The 22,689-nt window shown below is 43.4% G+C and overlaps 2 protein-coding genes across 3 annotated transcripts in view; one reads left to right on the top strand and one right to left on the bottom strand.

Annotated features, from left to right (window-relative positions):
• AVEN (apoptosis and caspase activation inhibitor) overlaps positions 1 to 16,704 on the bottom strand; it is a 186,344-nt gene extending 169,640 nt beyond the window's left edge. The window contains exon 1 of the mRNA XM_030930998.1: positions 16,250 to 16,704. Coding sequence (XP_030786858.1) covers positions 16,250 to 16,501 — 252 coding nt within the window. The 5' untranslated portion in view covers positions 16,502 to 16,704. The remainder of the gene's footprint in view (positions 1 to 16,249) is intronic.
• The window catches only part of CHRM5 (cholinergic receptor muscarinic 5), a 101,308-nt gene that overhangs the window by 56,020 nt on the left and 22,599 nt on the right, over positions 1 to 22,689 (top strand). The window lies entirely within an intron of this gene.

The following is a 22,689-nucleotide window of genomic DNA, read 5'->3' as shown; positions in this document are numbered from 1 at the left end:
CTGTCCTATTCTTGCCCCTACTCTGTAAGGCTCTGTCGCTTGCCATCCCTTTAATCACACCAGGCTTCAAAGGCCAGGTGGGCAGTTAAATATTAAGTATAAACAGCTGCTTACTGTGTGCTGCTAGCAACTAAAAAGACCTAATCTATACACCTTCAGGTTGTGAAGGGCATCAAAGAAAGAAAACACACGTTAGAAATTCTGACAGATGCCACTTTTTTGGCCAGGGAAATTTAAACTCATTCTGGCTTTTTTTTAACTGATGGCAAAATAGAGGACTCTAACCAGAGAGGAGCCCAGAGAGTGGATTTTATTTCAGATGTAAGCTAAACCCCTTTTCCCTTCACTGGTTTTAATTGTAACAGGAAAAGCATAAAACCTGCTACCAGAAAATAAATGTGAATGTTTCCAGAATATTGGAAGTAATCCCTTGCTTAAACACAAAATCCATTATTCCATTACATAGCAAATATCTACGGAGAGCTGATACTATGCCAGGCATTAGTCAATGTGCATGGAATACAGCAGTGAACGAGACCAAGTCCAAGCAGCCATGAAGTTTGCATTCCACCAGAGGAGCCAAACAACAAAAAATGAATAATTTATAATGCTAGTATAAATACATAAGACACAATAACTTCAGGTAGTGATAAATGGTATCAAAATAAAGTAGGTATGAGATGAAGAGCGATGGGGGCAACCTCGGTGAAGAAACCCCTGAAGGCCGGGCGCGGTGGCTTACACCTATAATCCCGGCATTTTGAGAGGCCAGGGCAGGCAGATCTCCTACTCAGCAGCCTGGGCAACATGGCCAAACCCCGTCTCTACAAAAACACAAAAAAATTAGCCAGGAGGGCTGGTGCGCACCTGTGGTCCCAGCCGCTCAGGAGGCTGAGGTGGGAGGATCGCTTCAGCCTGGGAGGCAGAGGTGACAGTGAGCCGAGATCACACCAGGCTGGGTGACAGAGCAAGACCCCCTCTCAAAAAAAGAAAAAAGAAAACAGAAAAGAAACCTCTGCCAACTGATATTTAAGCAGAGAACTAGAAGGAATAAGGAAGCAAGCCACGCCAAGATCTAGGGATAGAAAAGCAGAACATTCCTGGCAGCAAGTTCTCAGATCCTCAGGAGAGAACAATCCTGCCACACTGAAGGATCAGAAACAAAGCCGGTATTATGGATACACTGGCCTGAAGAGGAGGAAAGAGAGAAGTCATGAGGTCTAAGAGACAAGCAGGAGTCAGATCATGAAGGGCCTTATACGGCCTGGTAAGGAATTTGGGTTTTATTCTAAATGTGATGGGAAGGCATATCTACAGAGACACAAAACAGGCAAGGTTTAATCTGACCATCTTCCTCATCCTCGATCTCAACCAAAAAAAATTACTTTCAAATTCAGAGCAAAGCCTAATGTTGAAATCTACTTCATCCTCAGTTCTAATAGATCAAAGAGAAATCACAAATGTATGCATGCATTTATTTATCTTAGAGACAGGATCTTGCTCTGTCACCCAGGCTGGAGTACAGTGGCACAGTCATCTCTAACTGCAGCCTCACACTCCTGGGCTCAAGCAATCCTCCTGCCTCAGCCTCCCAGGTAGCTGGGATTACAGGCATGCACCACCATGCCCAGCTAATCTTATTTTTATGCATGTCCTCATACCTCTCCAAACACACACACACACACACACACACACACACACACACACACACACACTTGAATGAAGGTATGTCAAAGGAGCACAGGAGCCAACTGAAGGTGCTCCCAATGGCCAAAGCTGGAATGAACTGGAGCAATAACAAAAAGTAGTATTGGGTTGGAGCACACAGTATGAAATAAATATCCATGAGTCCATACTAGTAAAAATGATCGAGTAAATACATAAATGAGGTAGACAAATCTCCCATATAGAATTCCAAATAATTTATATAGACACTCCACCCTCAAGGAAGGTGCTACCCAGTGACTTACTTCCAAAGGGTGCCACGTAGAAAGCGGGGCAGGGTGCAGGCAACAAGTAACTTTACAGTGCAGATCCCTGACAAATAACTACTTTATGCAGGTGATCAAGGTTTACATCAACAGCACTAACGCATGTTGACAGTGTGTGGATGGAGGCGCATCCTACAATATACCTGACCAGTACTCCTCAAAACATCAAGGTCACCAAAAACAAGGAAAGTCAGAGAGACGTGACAACTACATGTAATGTAGTATACTTTGATCCTGAAAGAAACGATGGACATTAGGTAAAGTCTAAGGAAACCTGAATAAAGTATGGACTTTATTTAATAATCATATATTGATATCGGTTCATTAATTGTAACACATGTGGCATACTCATGTGAGATGCTAATAACAGGGAAAACTGGGTACAGAGAAATTGGGAACTTTCTAGACTAGTCTCTCAATTTTTTTGTCCATCTAAAAATGTTCTTAAAAGTCTGTAAAGCTTAATAAATACATATATTTTATATATATGGAGAGAGAGAGTGTGTGTGCCCTGCGGGATACATGCTCTGAAACCACAGACCTTATAAAATCAATCATCTTACCCTATTGCTATGAGTTGCTTCAGCTGTTACAACAATGAGACAAAAATTAGCTTCCAGTCAAGTACACAATTGAGATGCTGGGCCTTTTACTTTTGCTGAACGAGCACCAGCTGCACTCTACCTACCTCTTAAGTATATGGGCACATCCAGAAAATATTTGTTGCCTCTTTAAATAAGTTCACGATAACAACAGAAATAATCACTATTATGGGGGAAGTGGGTTTGGTGATAAAAATAAAGCAAATATTACACAGATTTTAAGTCTGAATAAAAGTGTGAATGCTATATCCCAGAGCTTAAAAGAATACATAAGTCAAAAATGATGGTCTAGTTGTAGGCTAAATACAGGTGTGATAAACCTTATTTAGTTCAGACACTTGGGCGGAGGGTTAGGGGGGCTGTTTATGTGAATATTTTAGGGGGGAAAATGAATATGTTTATTATTGACCATAGAATGTGATTCTTGTTTTTCAAAAGAAAACATGGGTTTAAAAGGTTGAGAAACACAGGGCATGACTCCTCCAGAAAAATACAGGCTAAAAGATAAGAACTCCAAAAATTTTCAAACCAAAGTTCACTTGTACTTTTTTTACTGCTTTATTAAAAATATCAACTTCTACCTGTGATAGGCAGAATTCCAGGTGCCTCAAAGATGTCTATATCCTCATCCCCCGAATATGAATATGTGAGACTGCAGAGCAAATTGGAATTAAAATTGCAGATAGGAATCAAGGTTGCTAATCAGCTGACATTAAAATAGGGAGACTATTTTATGCTGGGTTACACAGGTGGGCCCAGGGAATCCCAAGAGTCCTTAAAAGCAAAAGAGGGAGGCAGAAGAGGAGAGAAAGGGAAAGAGATGTGACCAAAGAAGTAAGGTCCGAGGCATGCTATGTTTCTGGCTTTGAAGGCAGAAGAAGGGGCCAAGAGCCAAGGAATTGGGCAGTCTCTAGAAGCTGAAAAGGAAAGGAAGCAGATGCTCGCAGGGTCCTCCAGAAAGGAACTCAGCCCGGCAGACGCCTTGATTTTAGCCCTGTGAGACCCATTTTGGACTCTTAAACTCCAGAGCTGTAATAAACTTGTATGTTTTAAGCCACTACATTTGTGGTAATTTATCACAGCAGCAATAAAAACTAATACCCTGCCTATAGAACTCTCCTGCTTTTAGGAGGAAAGCCCTTTGACCCCAACATCAAAGTGATATATTTACCACATGCAAATTAAAGGAAAGGAAAAAAGTTATCAATAAGTGTGAAGTAAACGAGAGGATCAAAAGATCAGGAACTCCAAGAATTATAAGTAAACTACAGCAGAGAGCAGGCTCATCAAGTCACGCCAGGGATGGTCAGATGATCTTAGCCACAAAGTTCATCTAAAATCTTCACATTAACCACTGTAAGAAAAAACCCAAAAACCTATTTTCTTGTGGTTAAGAGAGACAGCAATCAATATTATTTGTGACAGAAAACTAAAAAGGGACCAGGCACAGTGGCTCACACCTGTAATCCCAACACTTTGGGAGGCTGAAGCAGGAGGATTGGGCCCAGGAGTCTGAGATCAGCCTGGGCAACATAGGGAGACTCTGTCTCTACAAAAAAAAAAAAAAAAAAAAAAAAAAGATCAGGGCATGGTGGCACACACCTGTGGTCCCAGCTACTCACGAGGCTGAAGCGGGCAGATCACTTGAGCTCAGGGATTCAAGACCAACCTGGGCAACATGGCAAAACCTTGTCTCCACAAAAAATACAAAAATCAGCCAGATGTGGTGGCATGTGCCTATAATCCCAGCTACTCAGGTGGCTGAAGCACGAGAATCGCTTGGACCCAGGAGGCAGAGGTTGTAGTGAGCCAAGATTGCACCACTGCCCACTGCCCTCCAGCCTGGGCAACAGAGTGAGACCCTGTCTCAAAAAAAAAAAAAAAAAAAAAAAAAAAAGAAGAAGCACTTTGCCCACAGAATATTCATTAAAAGAAAACTACCAAATTAAAACTACAAATTACTATAAATAAAAAGGAAGGCCAAGGCGCAGTGGCTCTTTGGGAGGCCGAGGCGGGCAGATCATGAGGTCAGGAGTTCGAGACCAGCCTGACCAACATGGTGAAACCCCGTCTCTACTAAAAAAAAAAAGAAAGAAAATACAAAAATTAGCCAGGCGTGGTGGCGGGTGCCTGTAATCCCAGCTACTTGGGAGGCTGAGGCAGGAGAATCGCTTGAACCCAGGAGGTAGAGGTTGCAATGAGCCGAGATCGTGCCATTGCACTACAGCCTGGGCGACAGAGCGAGACTCCGGCTCAAAAAAAAAAGGTGGCGAGGCTGGGCGCTGTGGCTCATACCTGTAATCCTAGCACTTTGGGAGGCCGAGGCAGGTGGATTACCTGAGGTCAGGATTTTGAGGCCAGTCCGGCCAACGTGGTGAAACCCTGTCTCTACTAAAAATACAAAAATTACCTGAGCGTGGTGGTAGGAGCCTGTAATCCAGCTACTTGGGAGGCTGAGGTAGGAGAATCGTTTGAACCCGGGAGGCAGAGAGGATGCAATGAGCAGAGATGGCACCACTGCACTCCAGCCTGGGCGACAGAGCGAGACTCCGTCTCAAAAAAAAAAAGGGTGGCATTTGAGCTGAGCATGTGAAAATGAATAAGATTCTGAAATATGAAGTGTGGGAGGGAAATGTAATTTACTACAGTTTTGGTTGCAAACTATAGAAACCAACTCTGGCTAATTTAGGTAGAAAAGGAATTTACTAAAAGAATTTCTAGTAGCTTATAAAATCGACAAGAAGTTTAGAGAAATAGACTGAAAAAAACAAGCAGGAAGCAGGCAGCTGAGAACCCAGCCACAGGAACAATCAGAGAAGTAGATTAGAGTGGTTAGGATGCCACGGTAACTGCCATAGTGAAGACTCTCTTAAGTGTCCTTTCATCTATACGTCATTGCTCAAGATTCGAAGCCTAATAAAGGACGTTATTGGGTCGTCTGGTGAAACCTCTGTAAGGTTAAATAGAATTGTAGCAATGTTAATGTCCTGATTTTGGTAATTGTGCAAAGGTTATAAAAGATTTTTTTGCTTTTAGGAAATACACATTGAAGTGTTTAGGGGTAAAGGGGCATCATATCCACCACTCAAAGGTTCAGAAGAAAAAACAATTGTGTGTGTGTGTTTTTTTGGTTTGGTTTGGTTTGGTTTTGTGTGTGTGTGTGTGTGTGTGTGTGTGTGTGTGTGTGCACGCGCGCGCGCGCGGAAAGCGGAGGAAGGAGAAAAAGACAGGCAGTGAACCTGTCCAAACTCAAGTGATCATCTTGCCCCACAAAGCCCCTGCTTACACTTACCACACATGACACCACATAATCTCACCACCCAGAGATAATCCCGACGGCTTTTATGTGCAGTTGTCTTGCCTACCGTCTTCCCTACTTTTATAATAACAATGTTTGTAGAATAATCTTTTCAAATTGGAATATGTCTATGCTTCTGATAATACACAACAGTAAAAACTATGAATGAAGGAAAGCCAAAGTTCTACATAATCCCTATATTTTCCCTACTCCAAACACAGATTAACAGTTTGGGCCGGGCGCGGTGGCTCAAGCCTGTAATCCCAGCACTTTGGGAGGCCGAGACGGGCGGATCACGAGGTCAGGAGATCGAGACCATCCTGGCTAACACGGTGAAACCCCGTCTCTACTAAAAAATACAAAAAACTAGCCGGGCGAGGTGGCGGACGCCTGTAGTCCCAGCTACTCGGGAGGCTGAGGCAGGAGAATGGCGTGAACCTGGGAGGCGGACCTTGCAGTGAGCTGAGATCCGGCCACTGCACTCCAGCCTGGGTGACAGAGCAAGACTCCGTCTCAAAAAAAAAAAAAAAAAAAAAAAAAAAAGTTTGACATTATTCTTCTACCCTTTTGAGAGTTTTAAATGCATACATATACCTTATAATTTTCACATACTGTCATTTTTTTTTTACTTAAAAGTCTTATGACATCTTCGCAGTTTTATGAGAAAAGAATCTACATCAAATATTAAGGAAAAAATTAAAATTTGTTTTAAAAAACTGTTTTAGGAACGGGGCATGGTGGTTCACGTCTGTAATCCCAGCACTTTGGCAGGCTGAGGCAGGGGGATCACTTGAGTCCAGGAGTTCAAGACCAGCCTGAGCAACATACGCAGACCCTGTTTCTACAAAAAAAAAAAAAAAAAAATTGAAAAGGAAATGATTTTTAAACTTTAGGAGTTGTTTACATATTCATAGTATTACTGAGTTTAAATAGAAAAGCAGCAGCAAAACAAAACACAATACTTGGGAATGGAGTGAAGAACACTAAGGGAAAACAGGAAGCCAAGCTTTGTCTTTAGAACAAAACTCATTTTTTCAACAAGGTTTGCTCCCAGAAAAATCATAACTTCCCTTGGAAGGACTTGAAGTGTAATGTATCTGTAACAGGGATTAAGACTTCTTCAGTAACATAAGACTAATCTTTAATTAGCCCAAATATTGAACAGAGACACTCTATTTTATTATCAACCTTGTAGTAAAAGGAAAAAATGATGTTGAAACATTCTAGTCCTCAACATCATGAAGCCAGCTCACAAGAATGTGAACTCTAGATTCACAATAGAACTATAAATTCCAAACTGGGCATGGTGGCTCACACCTGTAATCCCAGCACTTTGGGAAGCCGAGGCAGGCAGATCACTTGAGGTCAGGAGTTCGAGACCAGCCTGGCCAACATGGTACAACCCCATCTCTACTAAAACTACAAAAATTAGCCAGGCATGGTGGCACATGTCTGTAATCCCAGCTACTCAGGAGGCTGAGGCAGGAGAATCTCTTGAACCCAGGAGGCAGAGGTTGCAGGGAGCTAAGATCACGCCACTGCACTCCAGCCTGGGTGACAGAGTGAATGAGACTTCATCTCAAAAAAAGAACTATGAATTCCAAATCCACTATGTAAATAAAATTCACATTGCATGAAACTCTTTGAGAATACTAGGTTTTTGGGGTTTTTTTTCTTTCGTTTTGTTTTGTTTTGTTTGAGATGGAGTCTCACTCTGTGTCACCCAGGCTGGAGTGCAGTGGCGTGATCTCGCCTCACTGCAAGCTCCGCCTCCCGGGTTCACATCATTCTCCTGCCTCAGCCTCCCGAGCTGGGACTACAGGTGCCTGCCACCTCTCCCGGCTAATTTTTTCGTATTTTTAGTAGAGATGAGGTTTCACCGTGTTAGGCTGACCTCGTGATCCGCCTGCCTCAGCCTCCCAAAATGCTGGGATTACAGGCATGAGCCACCATGCCCGGCCTGGTTTGGGGGGTTTTGTTGAGACAGTCTCAGCTGTCACCCAGGCTGGAGAGCAGTGGTGTGATCATAGCTCACTGCAACCTCCAACTCCTGGGTTAAAAATCTTCCTGCCTCGGCCTCCTGAGTAGGTGGGAATACAGGCGTGCACCACCATGCCTGGTTAAATTTGTTGTTGTTGTTGTTGACAGGGATCTTGCTTTGTTGCCCAGGCTGGTCTTGAACTCCTGGCCTTAAGCAATCCTCCTACCTCACCCTCCCAAAGTGCTGGGATTACGGTATGAGCCACTATACCTGGCCTAAATATTTTTTAATTTTCCCCAAATGTAACTGTGAATGGTCCTTTCAAGCCAGAAATTATAGAAATCCAAAATAGATGACTGTATTTGTTTCACAGAATATACATCTATTAACAAACTCTCGATGTCAGTAACTTGACACAGTTAAATACAGAAATATAAGAATCACAACACTGATAATGATAATCCAAAAGAATACATATGAGATTTTTTGTAACAGCCTATTATCCCAATTATGCTTTGCTTAGGTTAATTTATCTTTTTGAGACACAGTTTTGCTCTTGTTGCCTAGGCTAGAGTGCAATGGTGCAATCTCGGCTCACTGCAACCTCTGCCTCCTGGGTTCAAGTGATTCTCCTGTCTCAGCCTCCCGAGTAGCTAGGATTACAGGCGCAGGCCAGGCCTGGCTAAGTTTTGTATTTCTAATAGTGACAGGGTTTCATCATATTGGTGAGGCTGGTCTCGAACTCCTGACCTCAGGTGATCTGCCCGCCTCAGTCTCCCAAAGTACTGGGATTATGGGCATGAGCCACCACGCCCGGCCTGCTTAGATTAATATTAAAATGTTTGCTATACCTCAATGTAAGTTTGACTTGGTACTAAAGATACATGGATCAGACAGATTTGTATCAGGCCTTAAAGGCAGGAGGACTCAAAGGTAGAATTAAGTTTTTACAACAGGAAATGCATTCTATCCATCTCCTATATATTTTTTGATTGTTGCTCTGTTTGCACACACACCAATGATGTGATATGGGTGGTAGGAAACAGCATCCTTGGCAGTGTTGTTCTTCCCAGGAATTGTCTTTTAAGCAATTTAAGGCTTACAAAATCAGGCTGGTCAAATTATAACAACAGCATCCTAGCAGCATCAAGGTAAAACACACACATCAGTTAGTATTTCTTTTCAGCATCCTTTGACAAAATCCGCTCGAAAGTGAAATATTATCCATAACCATTATCCATGCACTGCCCCATGACACCTTTATAGAAAATTTTCAGACTAACAAAGCTGTTAATTATTTCCATCCAAGAGAAAAAGTATTAAAGTATTTATTCCTGGCACCTCAACACACACATATACACACACACACACACACACACACACACGGCTTCCAACAAAAGAAAAAAAAACTCAAAGAGAACTAATCCAGTGCCGTAATAAGTTAGTCAGTAGCTTCTATAAAATAGAAATTATTATGTGTCACTATGGTCTTTATTGCTCCCTTTGATACTTCAAAGTGCATCACGAAATAGTGACATCTGAATAGAAAACACCTTTGCAACCACTTAATTTCTAGAAAAAGGCTAGTTAAGTCATGCTATGGTGTGGTTAGGATCAAATGACTTACGTAACCTCTCTCGAGGTCACTTGCCCAGTGCTGTAAAAAGTAATCACTACTTTTTCTGAAAAAAAAAAAAAATGAGAAAACCAACAATGACTTAGTACTTACTCTTCCAGAAAACATACGCCAGTGGTATTGATTTATGAGCGAGCTATTTCCATCCTAGCAGCGGTTTAAAACAAAGGCAGTAACACTATTAAGAATGACAAAAGTGGCCAGGCGCGGTGGCTCACGCCTGTAATCCCAGCACTTTGGGAGGCCGAGGCGGGCGGATCACGAGGTCAGGAGATCGAGACCATCCTGGCTAACATGGTAAAACCCCGTCTCTATTAAAAATACAAAAAAAAAATGAGCCGGACGCAATGGCGGGCACCTGTAGTCCCAGCTACTCGGGAGACTGAGGCAGGAGAATGGCGTGAGCCCGGGAGGTGGAGCTTGCAGTGAGCTGAGATCGTGCCACTGCACTCCAGCCTGGGTGACAGAGTGAGACTCCATCTCAAAAAAATAAAAATAAAAAAGAAAAGAAAAAGAAAAGAACAACAAAACCTGGAAACCATATTCTGCAAATGATGGATAGCCAGAAAACAAAAAAGCTCTGAATGAATTCATGCAATGAACCATCTTACCTTATAAGAAACAAAGGTGCTACGATCTATGTGTCCTCAAAACAGAGTGTGCACATACCTAGGGGTTCAGAAAGATTTTACAAGGAGTATATGAGCAGCATGTTTTTCAGGGAATCAACTTCCAGATACTCAAGATCCACGGTCTTTCCCAAAAGCAGTCTACCCTAGAACGCACCTGAAGACAGCACAACTCCTTCTCAGCCATTCTCAATCTGGCTGTATTCCCCAAGCCCCAACAATAGGACAATTTTAAATATAGATGTTGAGGAAGTGTAATTCTAAAGAACATGTAAAATGTACTTTGCAAATCAGGTAGTTCCAATTCTTTGCTTTCAACCAAAGTGATGGAGAACCTAATACAGTGATCACTTGACAGATTCTTAAAATACTCTAAAAATAAGTTTTTGGCATATAAATAGAGATATTTAATGAACTGAGTGACACTGATATGGCAAAACTCCAACATTCCCATCTACCTATTGATGTGAACAATGTTTCTCAAAAAGAATTGACACTGAATTCTATCTCATGCAGGTAATAAGTAATGTTCATCCATGGATACTCAAACTCATTAGGGAAAATGAGACTTGTTTACAATGAAGTTTTACCTTTATGTTTAACAACTGCAAGGCTGGGCACGGTGGCTCACGCCTGTAATCCTAGCACTTCATGAGGCAGAGGCAGGCGGACTGCCTGAGCTCAGGAGTTCAAAACCAGCCTGAGCAATACGGTGAAACCCCATCTCTACTAAAATACAAAAAATTAGCCAGGCGTGGCAGCGTGCACCTGTAGTCCCAGCTACTCAGGAGGCTGAGGCAGGAGAATTGCTTGAATCCAGGAGGTGGAGATTGCAGTGAGCCGAGATCATGCCACAGCACTCCAGCCTGGGTGACAGAGCGAGACTCCGTCTCAAAAAAAAAAATTGTAAATCAAAATAACTGTATATATTAATCGATGTAATCTTAATTCAGTCTAAAAGGAAAAATAGCACCCAAGCCTGTAGAGTTACATAACATTTTTTAAGTCAACATTTATTACAGGAAAACATGAAATGGTAACCACTAAAAGATTTTCAAGTATGAAAATATATTCTGTTAAATAAGGTTCTGCGGGGAGATGGGGCATTAAAATACAAGCAAAAAAGAATAAGAAACAATGGAAATCTTCACACTACTAAAGAGCTGGGTTTTGTTTTTGTTTTGAGACAGAGTCTCACTCTGTCTCCAGGGTAGAGTGCAGTGGTGTGATCTCGGCTCACTGCAACCTCCACCTCCCAGGTTCAAGCGATTCTCCCACCTCAGCCTCCCAAGTAGCTGGAACTACAGGTGCGTGCCACCATGCCCAGCTAACTTTTGTATTTTTAGTAGAGACAGGGTTTCACCATGTTGGCCAGGATGGTCTCCATCTCTTGACCTCATGATCCGCACACCAAGGCCTCCCAAAGTGCTGGGATTACAGGCGTGAGCCGCCACACCCAGCCTAAAGAGTTTATTAATGTGATTTTTAAATGGATAAAGGCAAATACCAAATCACTCTAGTATTTAAAATCCACCCATAGCCAAGTGTGGTGACTCACATCTGTAACCCCAGCACTTTGGGTGGCTGAGGCGGGAGGACTCCTTGGGCCCAGGAGTTTGAGACCAGCCTGGACAAGACAGTGAGACCATCTCTACAAAATACAAAAATATTAGTTGGGCGTCGTGGTTCACGCCTGTACTCCCACCTACTCAGGAGGCTGAGGTGGGAGGATCCCTTGAGTACAGCAGCTGAAGGCAGCAGTGAGCTTTGTTCACACTACTGCACTCCAGTCTGAGCAACAAAGAGAGACCCAGTTTCTTTACAAAAAAAAAAAAATCAATTTATAAAAATTGTGTGAGTTTTATTTAAAATGTCAAATATACAATATGTTGGAAATGTTATATTTTGAAATTATCTGATCCACTGATAAAAATGTGTTAGATGTAAACTTTAAAGTACATTGTAATGGTTTCCCAAAAATTTTTTAGGCAGAATACAAGCAAAAAATTCACTTGTCTGTGTTGACATTGGAAAATATGTAAGTGAAATAGTGGTTAGTGAGAAAAGCAACTTAAAAACAGAGTATGTTAACAAGGATAGGGATGCCAAAATAATTACAGTGTGTGAGCAAAGGTCTGCAGCAGGAGGAGAGGTCAATTTCAGGAATTACCAAGAGCTAATCTTAAAGCAATCTTCTGTTGGGACACTTAAGCACAGTTCAGTTTCTAACCAAATTGGCTTCAGGCTTTGTGGAAAAAAAGGAAAATAAAGTCTAGAGGCTGTGATTTCAGTTTGAGCTTTAACAGGCTCTCAGTCTCTAGCTGGCTGACATGTTGCTGGTGGCTACTTTGAGCAACAATGAAGGAGCAAGTCCTCAGACACCTGCCTGTAACTGACCTGACACCATTTCTTCCCTCCAGGTTCACACAAAACTTGAATAGAAAATTACAGATTTCCCTTTTACCAAGTGAAATGAAAATGTCAAAGGCATCTGGTATTAATCACTACTCAGGCTGTATTTATAAAGCAAAAGTTTGATCAGAATAAAATGCCTCCAGATTCTACTTTTTAGTACAACTATAAACAGCTGTCTCATCTTTTATTGAATGTAAGTCATTTTACAAGGAATATGAAAAGCTGCAATATAAATATGGAGCAAGAAAGAAAAGGTCTGCTAACACCCACAATAACTGAAGATGGTACCAATATTACCTTAAAATCTTATAACCATACTAAAACATCAGTTTAAAAAAAAAATCAGGCATGTGAAAGAATCACCAGCAGTCCTCCACACACCCCTTTTTCAAATCTCAAAGTCATTCCAGGAGCAGTTTAGAGCAGCCGTCGAAAGAACAGGCTCTGGAGTGAAAATGCTCGGGGTGGAATCCAGGCTCAGTAATTTTCTGGTTGAGTGATATTAAAAAGTTATTTCACCTCTCCTAACCGTGAGCTATTTCACGGTGCCTCAGCTGTCTCATCTCACAGTAAGTACTCAACAAATGTGAATTACTGATATTACTACAGGAAGGAAAAAAGAAAAAAATGCCAAAGACTGCCAACAGGCCTTGTCTTCCTCTCTGCTAACAGCCCATCACAAAGCTAAATACTAAACAATTCTAGTACTGGGAGGAGTGATGGGGGGTTATTTATTCATTTAGTTAGCAAGTTAGTTGGGACAGAGTCTCACTCTATTGCCCAGGCTGGAGTGCAGTGGCACGATCATAGCTCACTGCAGCCTCCACCTCCACGGCTCAAACAATCCTGCTGCTTCAGCCTCCCTTGCAGCAGGGACTACAGACGCACTCCACCATGCTCGGCAGTTTTTGTATCTTTTTTATAGAGATGGGGGTACCGTTATGTTGCCCAGTCTGGTCTTGAACTCCCAGACTCAAGTGATCCACCCACCTCAGCCTCCCAAAGTGCTGGGATTGCAAGTGTGAGCCACCACACCCAGCCAGTATTTTTTTTTTCTAAGTTAATCATTGTATCTAGTACAATAATGCTTCTAGTGAGTATTCTGCGAAGATAATTATGCTCACTCATAATCAGTGAGCTTAGAGCTCAGACCATTTACAGAAGGAATGACTTAGGAGCAAGAGACTAAGAGATGTACTCAGTACTCAACTAAGTTATCTTGGAGTATGACATAACTATCTAGAAGTTGGTTAGTTTGATTTTGTTTTCCATGTATACGCAGTGGTCCAAAATAGAAAGCAAAGGTGTACACAAATTGGTTTCTGAAGGTGGACAACTGGTCTTCATATGGCTGGGAGTCTATTATGATTTTTTTTTCTTCTGATCATTTCAGTTACTCTCTCCTTGGGGCACAAATGCACCATGGGATATGAGAACAAGAAGGCTGCAGCAAAGTCAATCAATCTTGTCTCGTAATCGTTAAGCACCAAAAATGGTGTCCTAGCAAGACTAAATGCAAACAGTACTTCAGAATCTGAGAAATGGAAGGAACTTAGAGATGACCAATCCAAACCAAAATTAAGAAACAATCTGCCCAACATCCCTTCCCCCAGCTTTGGCTGAAAACATGATGATGAAGGGATAAGACCAACTGGACAAAAGAAAAAGCCTAAAATTTTAACAGAATGTGCTACGATACTAGCTCACATTTTTTAAAGTCTTGGATTGTTCTTTCTCTTTAATGATGTACCATCATGGCCGGGCGCAGTGGGTCATGCCCGTAATCCCAGCACCTTGGGAGGCAGAGGCAAGTGGATCACCTGAGGTCAGGAGTTCAAGACCAGCCTGACCAACATGGTGAAACCCCATCTCTACTAAAAATACAAAATTAGCCGGGCAAGGTGGCTCATGCCTGTAATCCCAGCTGCTCAGGAGGCTGAAGCAGGAGAATTGCTTGAACCCGGGAGGCGGAGGTTGCAGTGAGCCAAGATCATGCCATTGCACTCCAGCCTGGGCAACAAGACGGAAACTCCATCTCAAAAAAAAAAAAAAAAAAAAAAAAAAGATATATCATCATTTCACCCAATTTAATTCAACAGAAATTAACAAAACAGAAGCAACTTCACTCACTCAATTCAACTGAAAGACGCTTATTAGTAAAGTCCTGTGCGCCAGACACCATAGTTAATACCAAAGGTACCATTACTACAATTGCTCTTAAGGCACGATCTCTGCAGCCAACAAATGTCTCCTTTGTTCTCAGTAAAGTGGTGATTGGTTCACAAAAAAGTAAGATAAAATACAGTTGACTCAAGGGCAGCTTGATATAAATCCCAGCTCTGCCACTAGCTGTGAAACCTTAGGCAAGTCAATTAACCTGTAAAAATAAAGATTACTATATATACACACATATATAGTATATATAAATAATATATAACATTGTATTTAACATACAATTACATACTATATTACATAATTCTACACTACGTATATATTACATATATATAATACAGTTATAAGAACAAAACGTGATATATTGTGGGCACTAGGTTGGTCTTAGTCTGTCATTTCCTTAGTTTCTGTCAGTTTACACCAGGTAAACTGACCCTAAAAATGTTTTTATATCTCATTCAAGTTTTGCCTATTACCTACCTTAATCCTAACAAGATTTAAGTTTGTTACATTTAAATTTAAGTTTTATAATTTTTTTCCAGCTCTGTATTGCTGTATACAACCACTCTCTTTAGGGATATCTTATCTGCTATGCCCCTGAGATACTGTAAATACGTCAGTAAGAGCAAATTTTGCCTCATTCAAAAAAGAATTTTTTAAATCTGTGTGCATAAGAATGCAGATTATAAAGATGGTCTTGTCCTACAGATGTTAAGGAAACAGAACAGCTCATAAAAAGACAGTCCTCTAACTCCCTGACCTATGATTAATGCCCCCATATATATCATCCCCTGCTCCAATCTCCGAAAACTTTCCCTCTATGAATGTGTCAATAAGACCGATGATATTGCTATTAAAACTCAGACCGCTCATTTATAAACTGAAAATTCAAAACGACAAAGGCCAGTGCTCCCTGATTTCTATACATACAGGTATGATAAAAGAGAACTACGCTATTACAAAGAACTATGCATCTGGTCCCGCCCCTAAATACTAGAGTCCAGTCGTAGGGGTCATTCTTTCATTCAACAAACTTTTTATTATGCACCTACTGTGTACTAGGCATTGCACAGATAGTGAACAAAACAGACCAAAAAATCCCTTCCCTCCTAATAACAGGAGCGTGCCCATAGAGTAAAGGCTGCCGAGGGAACACGTCCTGGCCGCGCCTCCGTCCCACAGAGGTAATCTTACAGACACCCCAGCCGGCCCACGGGCCGCCGAGACCTGCAGCCCCGACACACTGCCTTGTCCTCTGGGTTCCTAACCCGGACCCTGGGGCAGGCTGGGAAACCCTCCGACCCCACCGTCTAGCGCCAGCGGGCCCGGAAGCCGCGAGGGGAGCCAAGCGCACACCCAGGCGCGCCCCCGCCACCATCCGCGCGTCCCGCGCAGGCGCCGCCGCCGCGGCCGGCGCCCGTCTGGCGCGCGCCTGGCACGCTCTCTTGCGGCTCTTGACTGGCGGCCTCGGCCCCACTTGCCCCAGTTACACGCGGTCCCAGCCCCACCAGCCGTCGCCTCTTACCGGCGCGCTGGCCCCTGCGCCCCGGCCTCCCGGCTCCCGGCGGCTGCCTCGCGGGGCGCCTCCTCCTCCTCGGCCTCCGCGAGCGCCGCGAAAGCCCCGGCCACGGCCCCGGCGTCCGCCTCCGTCCCCGCCGCCGCCGCCTCTGGCTACCGCCGCTGCGGCTCCGGGCCGCTCGCTGTGGCGGTCTCCGCCAGGCCGGCCGCGGCCGGGCCGCCGCCCGCGGCCTCCCCGAGCTCCTCGCTCCGCCTGCATCTGGCCGCCGCCGGCGGTGCTGAGCGCGCGGGAGTAGAGCCGCGGCGGAGACGCCCTGGCCCCACCGGAAGCGGGCCGCACGGAGGAGCAGTGAGCGAACGGCGCCCGGTAGCAGCGAGGCGCGGGGTGCGGGGCCAGGGATCGAGGCCGGCCGCGGCGGGGCGGGGCGGCCGGGGACCCGCAGGTGGGGCCGGAACCGGGACCGCAGGAAGGCCGGACCGATGGGAGCTGGAAGTGGTGGGGGTCTGCAGCGGGGAAGGGGGGTTCTCAAGGCAGCAGAGATACGTGGAGGGGAGGGACGGTGTTAAGTGCAAGGACGAGTCATAAAATAAAATTTGTATAATGTGAACTTTCGGAAAAAAAAGGTTAAATGTGTGTATTTGCATAAGAAAAGGTCTATACAAATATATACTAAAATGTTAGTGGTTAACTGCTCAGATTTCCAGTGAGTTAATTTTTTTTTCCTCCGTTTAATCTAATTTTCAGGAATGAATGTGTATCATTTTAAAACTATACCGAAGTCAGGGTTCAGGAGGTGTGGATGTAAAGACAGTTTGTGTCTGGTGAGAGGTGGACTAACAGCGCGTGGGAGAAGGAACAGTGCGAAACTGGGAGATGGCTAGAAAGGGCGTCAAGGTCCTCAGCAGAATGTCTGTAGAAATGACTATTATAGCTGACATTTATTGCGCGCATGAGTATTTCATTTTCATAACAGCTCTATGAGGTAGGGATGACCGTTATCCTTGTTCTGCAGTGAGGTACCAGCCTTGGAAAGGTTAAAAAAACTTGCCTAAAGTGAACAACTAGGTAGTGGTAGAACTGGCATTCTAAGGCGGTCTCGCTCCAGTCCCTTCTTTCAACCAAGGAGGGAAAAGGAAGGGGAACAGTTGGTTACACAGATGCATGGAAGCAGTTTTTAACTTAGAACTGAAACCACAGAGTCTGGCTCTGTCGCCCAGGCTGCAGTGCAGTGGCGCCATCTAGGCTCACTGCAAGCTCCACCTCCCGGGTTCACGCCATTTTCCTGCCTCAGCCTCCCGAGTAGCTGGGATTACAGATGCACGCCGCCACGCCCGGCTAATTTTTTGTATTTTTAGTAGAGACAGGGTTTCACCATGTTAGCCAGAATGGTCTCGATCTCCTGACCTTGTGATCCACCCGCCTCGGCCTCCCAAAGTGCTGGGATTACAGGCGTGAGCCACCGTGCCCGGCCTTCATTGCTTCTAATTGCCTACTCTGCATCAGGCACAGTGCTATGTCCTGAAATTAAAAACAAAAACAAACAAACAAAACCTTGCCCCTGCCCTCAAGTAGCTCACTGCCCACAAGGAAGATAATCTAGTCCTGTGAGCAGATGATGACAGTGCAGTGCAGTGAGAGAGTCAAGGTCAGGGCCCGAAGAAGAAAAGTTGAATTACGTTTCAGTGGATTATCCAAGGCTTCATGAGAAATAGACCCCTGGACTAAGGCCTAATGGTTGAGTAGAAGTTTGCCTGGTTGGTAAATGGGAGTAGGGGAACCTTCCAGACAGAGGGAACTATTGAAGGATTGTCAACTCCAGAGAAACAGTCTTAAAAATGATAACACTTGTAGAGCACTTATATGCACCAAACACTATTCTACATGCTTCTGATATCACTTCATTTGAGACTAATAGCTGCCCTACAAGGTAAGCTAGTGTTGTCCCCATTTTACAGATCAGGGATCTAAGACACACGTTAAGTAACTTCCAAGATTACACAGTTACAGGCCAGGTGCGTGGCTCATGCCTGTAATCCCAGCATTTGGGGAGGCTGTGGCGGGTGGATTGCCTGAGCCATGAGTTCGAGACCAGCCTGGACAACATGGTAAAACCCCATTTCTACAAAAATTAGCTGGGCATGGTGGTGTACGCCTATAGTTCCACTACTTGGGAGGCTGAGAGAATCGTTTGAGCCCAGGAGGTTGAGGTTGTAGTGAGCTATGATCGTGCATGGGCAGCAGAACAAGACTATCTCAAAAAAAAAAAAAAAAAAAAAGATTTCAACATATGAATTTTGAGGGAGATGAACATTTAGACCATAGCAGTGGGGAAGGGGCATGGCAGAATGTGGTTAAATATCTACCAGCACATCACTGGTCTGGGCTCTTATCAAGTTGGAGATTCACACATTAATCTCAAACTAGATATTTGCACAAATCAGACTTTCTCAATGTTGGCACATTTAGGGCTGGATAAAATTTTGTGGTGGTAGCTTATCCTGTGCATTGTGCAATATTTTAACAGCATCCCTGGCCTCTACCCACTAGATGCCAGTATCAACCCCTCTCCCCCTTATTAAGACAACCAAAAACATCTCCAGACATTGCCAAACGTTCCCTGAGACGCAGTCACCCTGGATGAAAACCACTAGCACAGATAGATGGGTGCAAAAGGTACATTTTAATATCTAAGGAGCTACCGATGTAATTTATCCAAAAATTTATCCAGCCCTAAATTTGCCAACATTGAGAAACCCTGATGTGGGCAAATGTCTGGTATGAGATTAATATGTGCATCTCCAATGTGGTGAGAGATGAGACCAGTGGGAAATAGGGCTTGAAGGAACTATATAAATATCCCTTAAGAAGCCTCCAAAATTATGAGGTAGAAAAAGATCAGTGGCTTTCAGATTAAGCCAGTATTATTAGGGCACATTCACTATGCTTGATACTTTCAACTGGTCAGTGTAAGACTCAGTAACACTTTTGAAAGGTATGCCATTTTAGAGATAGATTTGTTTGTGGATGGTGCTAAGATTTTTTAACATTTATTTTGCACCTGATACTATTCTAAGCACTTTCCACATGCTAACTCATTAAATCTTCAAAATATTCCTATGAAATAAACACTATTATTATTCGATTTTACAGATAAGAAAACTGAGTTGCAAAAAAGTTAAATAATTTCCTCAAGCTAATAAGTAACAGAACTGGGATTTATACCAGTACAGTCTAGTTCCAGAATCCATGCCTGTGAGTCTATTCTGCAGATTCCCTAAAAAGTCCGGGGGCTATGTTACTCTCCAGCTGTTCTTTCAAGGCTTATTCTGTTTTTCTCAATTCAACCAAGAGTGTTTAGGATATGGAAAATTCTGAGGTTCCCCCTTCTAGCACTTCCTAATTAGCAGACACAATTAGCCAAAGTTCTTTCAACAAGGATATGGTATATACTGTCCTCGTGTGATTCTGGTCCAAAAATGTGTTATTAAGGTTTAAAAATACCACACAAGTACCTCCTGCATTTTGAGCAACCAGAGACCTTTGGATTGCATAAATAACAAAGGGAAGGAATATTTTCTGGTATTGCTTTTACTTGATAGTCCTGATTTTAAACATATGCCATTGCATGAATAAAAAATTCAGTTTTCCCTTAGGAAGGACTCATGAGAATTCATGAGTATCAAAAACAAAGTACTGAATTATATAGGTAGCTCCTTAGAAACAAAACTGTACTTTTTGCATACTTTTAATACATATATGACCTAAGTTGTTTTTTGTTTTTGGCTTTTTTTTTTTTTTTAAGATGGAGTTTCGCACTCATTGCCCAGGCCAGAGTACAATGGCACAATCTCGGCTCACCACAACCTCCGCCTCCCGGGTTCAAGCTCTTCTTCTGCCTCAGCTTCCCAATTAGCTGGGATTACAGGCATGCACCACCACGCCTGGCTAATTTTTTTGTATTTTTAGTAGGGACGAGCTTTCTGCATGTTGGTCAGGCTGGTCTCAAACTCCCGACCTCAGGTAATCCGCCCACCTCAGCCTCCCAAAGTGCTGGGATTACAGGCATGAGCCACCACGCCCAGCAACCTAAGTTATTTTTTAAATAAAATGGTAGCCAATTCCTTAAGGTAGTTGTTCTCAAAATGTGGGCCAGAAACAGCATCACCTGGGAACTTGTTAGAAATGCAAATTCAGAATTGGAACTCTGGGGATGAGGCCCAGCAATCTGTGTTTTAATAAACCTGCCAAGTGATTCTGATGCATCCTAAACTACCGTGTCAAGGTAGCATCTGAGCCTTCAAACATCACAAGAAACTCAGTAATTCCTACTCTTAAGACTATGGATCAGCCGGGCGCCGTGGTTCACACCTGTAATCCCAGCACTTTGGGAGGCCGAGGTGGGTGGATCACAAGGTCAGGAAATCAAGACCATCCTGGCTAACATGGTGAAACCCTGTCTCTACTAAAAATACAAAAAAAAAAAAAAAAATTAGCCTTGCTTGGTGGCGGGCCTCTGTAGTTCCAGCTACTTGGGAGGCTGAGGCAGGAGAATGGCATGAACCCAGGAGGTGGCGCTTGCAGTGAGCTGAGATGGTGCCACTGCATTCCAGACTGGGTGACAGTGCAAGACTCCGTCTCAAAAAGAAAAAAAAAAAAAAAAGACTATGGATTTCATAGGCTCTCACTGTTTGACAAAAAGTAGATGTTATGATAGGACTTAGAAAAAAATGCACTGTCCTCTTGCAAATATAAAGTTTGTGGGAAAAGTACATCTTCCTGATTCTTCTCTTCATAGGCAAGCAGATTTTCTATAGTTTAACTAGTTTCTCATGCTTAATATATAAACAATGCACACTGGAAAACACATAAGTTTCTCAAAAAGATGTCTTCCTTTGCTATGTTGTTTTGAACAGCTCCATCTACTACTGAGGGTGCTCACCAGCTACAGTTGGGGAGGCAGTCTGGCATGAGCTATTCTTTCAGCCCAGAATCCACAGCCTGTACTCTGGTGGAGAAAACGGAAAGTGAAGAGCTTACAGGTCATAAAGGTACTTTGACTTGAAGGGCTGGAGTCATGATTAGAGAACTCCTGAAAATGAATGGAGCAAACTCCTAAAATACAGAATACATGACAATAGCTTCTTCTCTCTCCTTCCACCCTCACTCTCAGCTGCTGACTTTGCTTTCTATTTCATGAAGAAATGGAAGCAACCAGAAAAGGATTTCCAGTGTTGCCATTACTACAACTCCCAGCCTACCTGTATCTGTACATATATTCTCTGCTGCCTTCCTTCCCGTTAGTATAGAGGGGTCTCTGCCCCAGTCCAAGGCCAAGGCTTCTGTTACTGCACTAGATCTTATCTGTGCTCACCTACTTGGGGACATCTTTCCAGCAAATGCTCCCACTCTCCCCTGCACATCAGTTTTTACCTTCTAATGAGTCATTCATATTAGCATATAAGCATACTATATTTTCGCCCTTTAAAAAAAAATGAGAAAAAAAAAACTTCTTGGCCTTACACCCTAATCCATTTGCTGCATCATTTCTCTACTCCCTTTTATGGCAAAGTTCCTCAGAAGAGTCATCTATAGCACTATCTCCAATTCTCCTTTTCCTATTCGCTATTTCATCCACTCCTCAAACCTTTTGTGCCCACCACTTCACCAAAACAACTTAGCAAGTTTCACTGTGATCTCCATGTCACTAAATCCAATGGTCAGGTCACCGGCCTAATCTTACTTGGTTTATCAGTCTCATTTGATAAAGTTGATTACTCCTTCCTCCTTGAAACATTTTATTGTTGTTGTTTCCAGAACAATATACTACCCTTAGGATTTCAAAGATATATATAAAACCCTTGCCCTAGGTTTGTGGGGAAGACTTGGGCAACAGTCAAGGGCTTCTGTACCTCCGGAGTCTCACATAACTTTGTTTATGGCAGTACTTCCCAGACTTTTTCATGTCTTGGCACACATAGAAAATGGTAATATTTGCCCAGTACTCTGGAATAACAGGACAATACTGCTCCCAACAGAAGGGGACCCACCTAGCCAACCCCATAGCCTGTGGCAGGAGTGGACAGTGTATGCATTAAATGGGTCCAGTTTATGCCTTCATGTAAAGCAATTCCACCTATTTTCCTGTCCTATAACAATACAGTAATTTGGCCGGGCACAGTGGCTTACACCTGTAATCCCAGCACTTTGGGAGGCTGAGGCAGGCAGATCACGAGGTCAGGAGATCGAGACCATCCTGGCTAACACGGTGAAACTCCATCTCTACTAAAAATACAAACAATTAGCTGGGCGTGGTGGCAGGTGCCTGTAGTCCCAGCTACTCAGGAAGCTGAGGCAGGAGAATGGTGTGAACCCGGGAGGCAGAGCTTGCAGTTAGCCAAGATCGCGCCACTGCACTCCAGCCTGGGCGACAGAGCAAGACTCCATCT

The sequence above is a fragment of the Rhinopithecus roxellana genome, chromosome 5 (genome assembly GCF_007565055.1).
Source record: "Rhinopithecus roxellana isolate Shanxi Qingling chromosome 5, ASM756505v1, whole genome shotgun sequence".
NCBI lineage: Eukaryota > Metazoa > Chordata > Mammalia > Primates > Cercopithecidae > Rhinopithecus > Rhinopithecus roxellana.
This window is presented reverse-complemented; position numbering and strand designations above follow the sequence as displayed.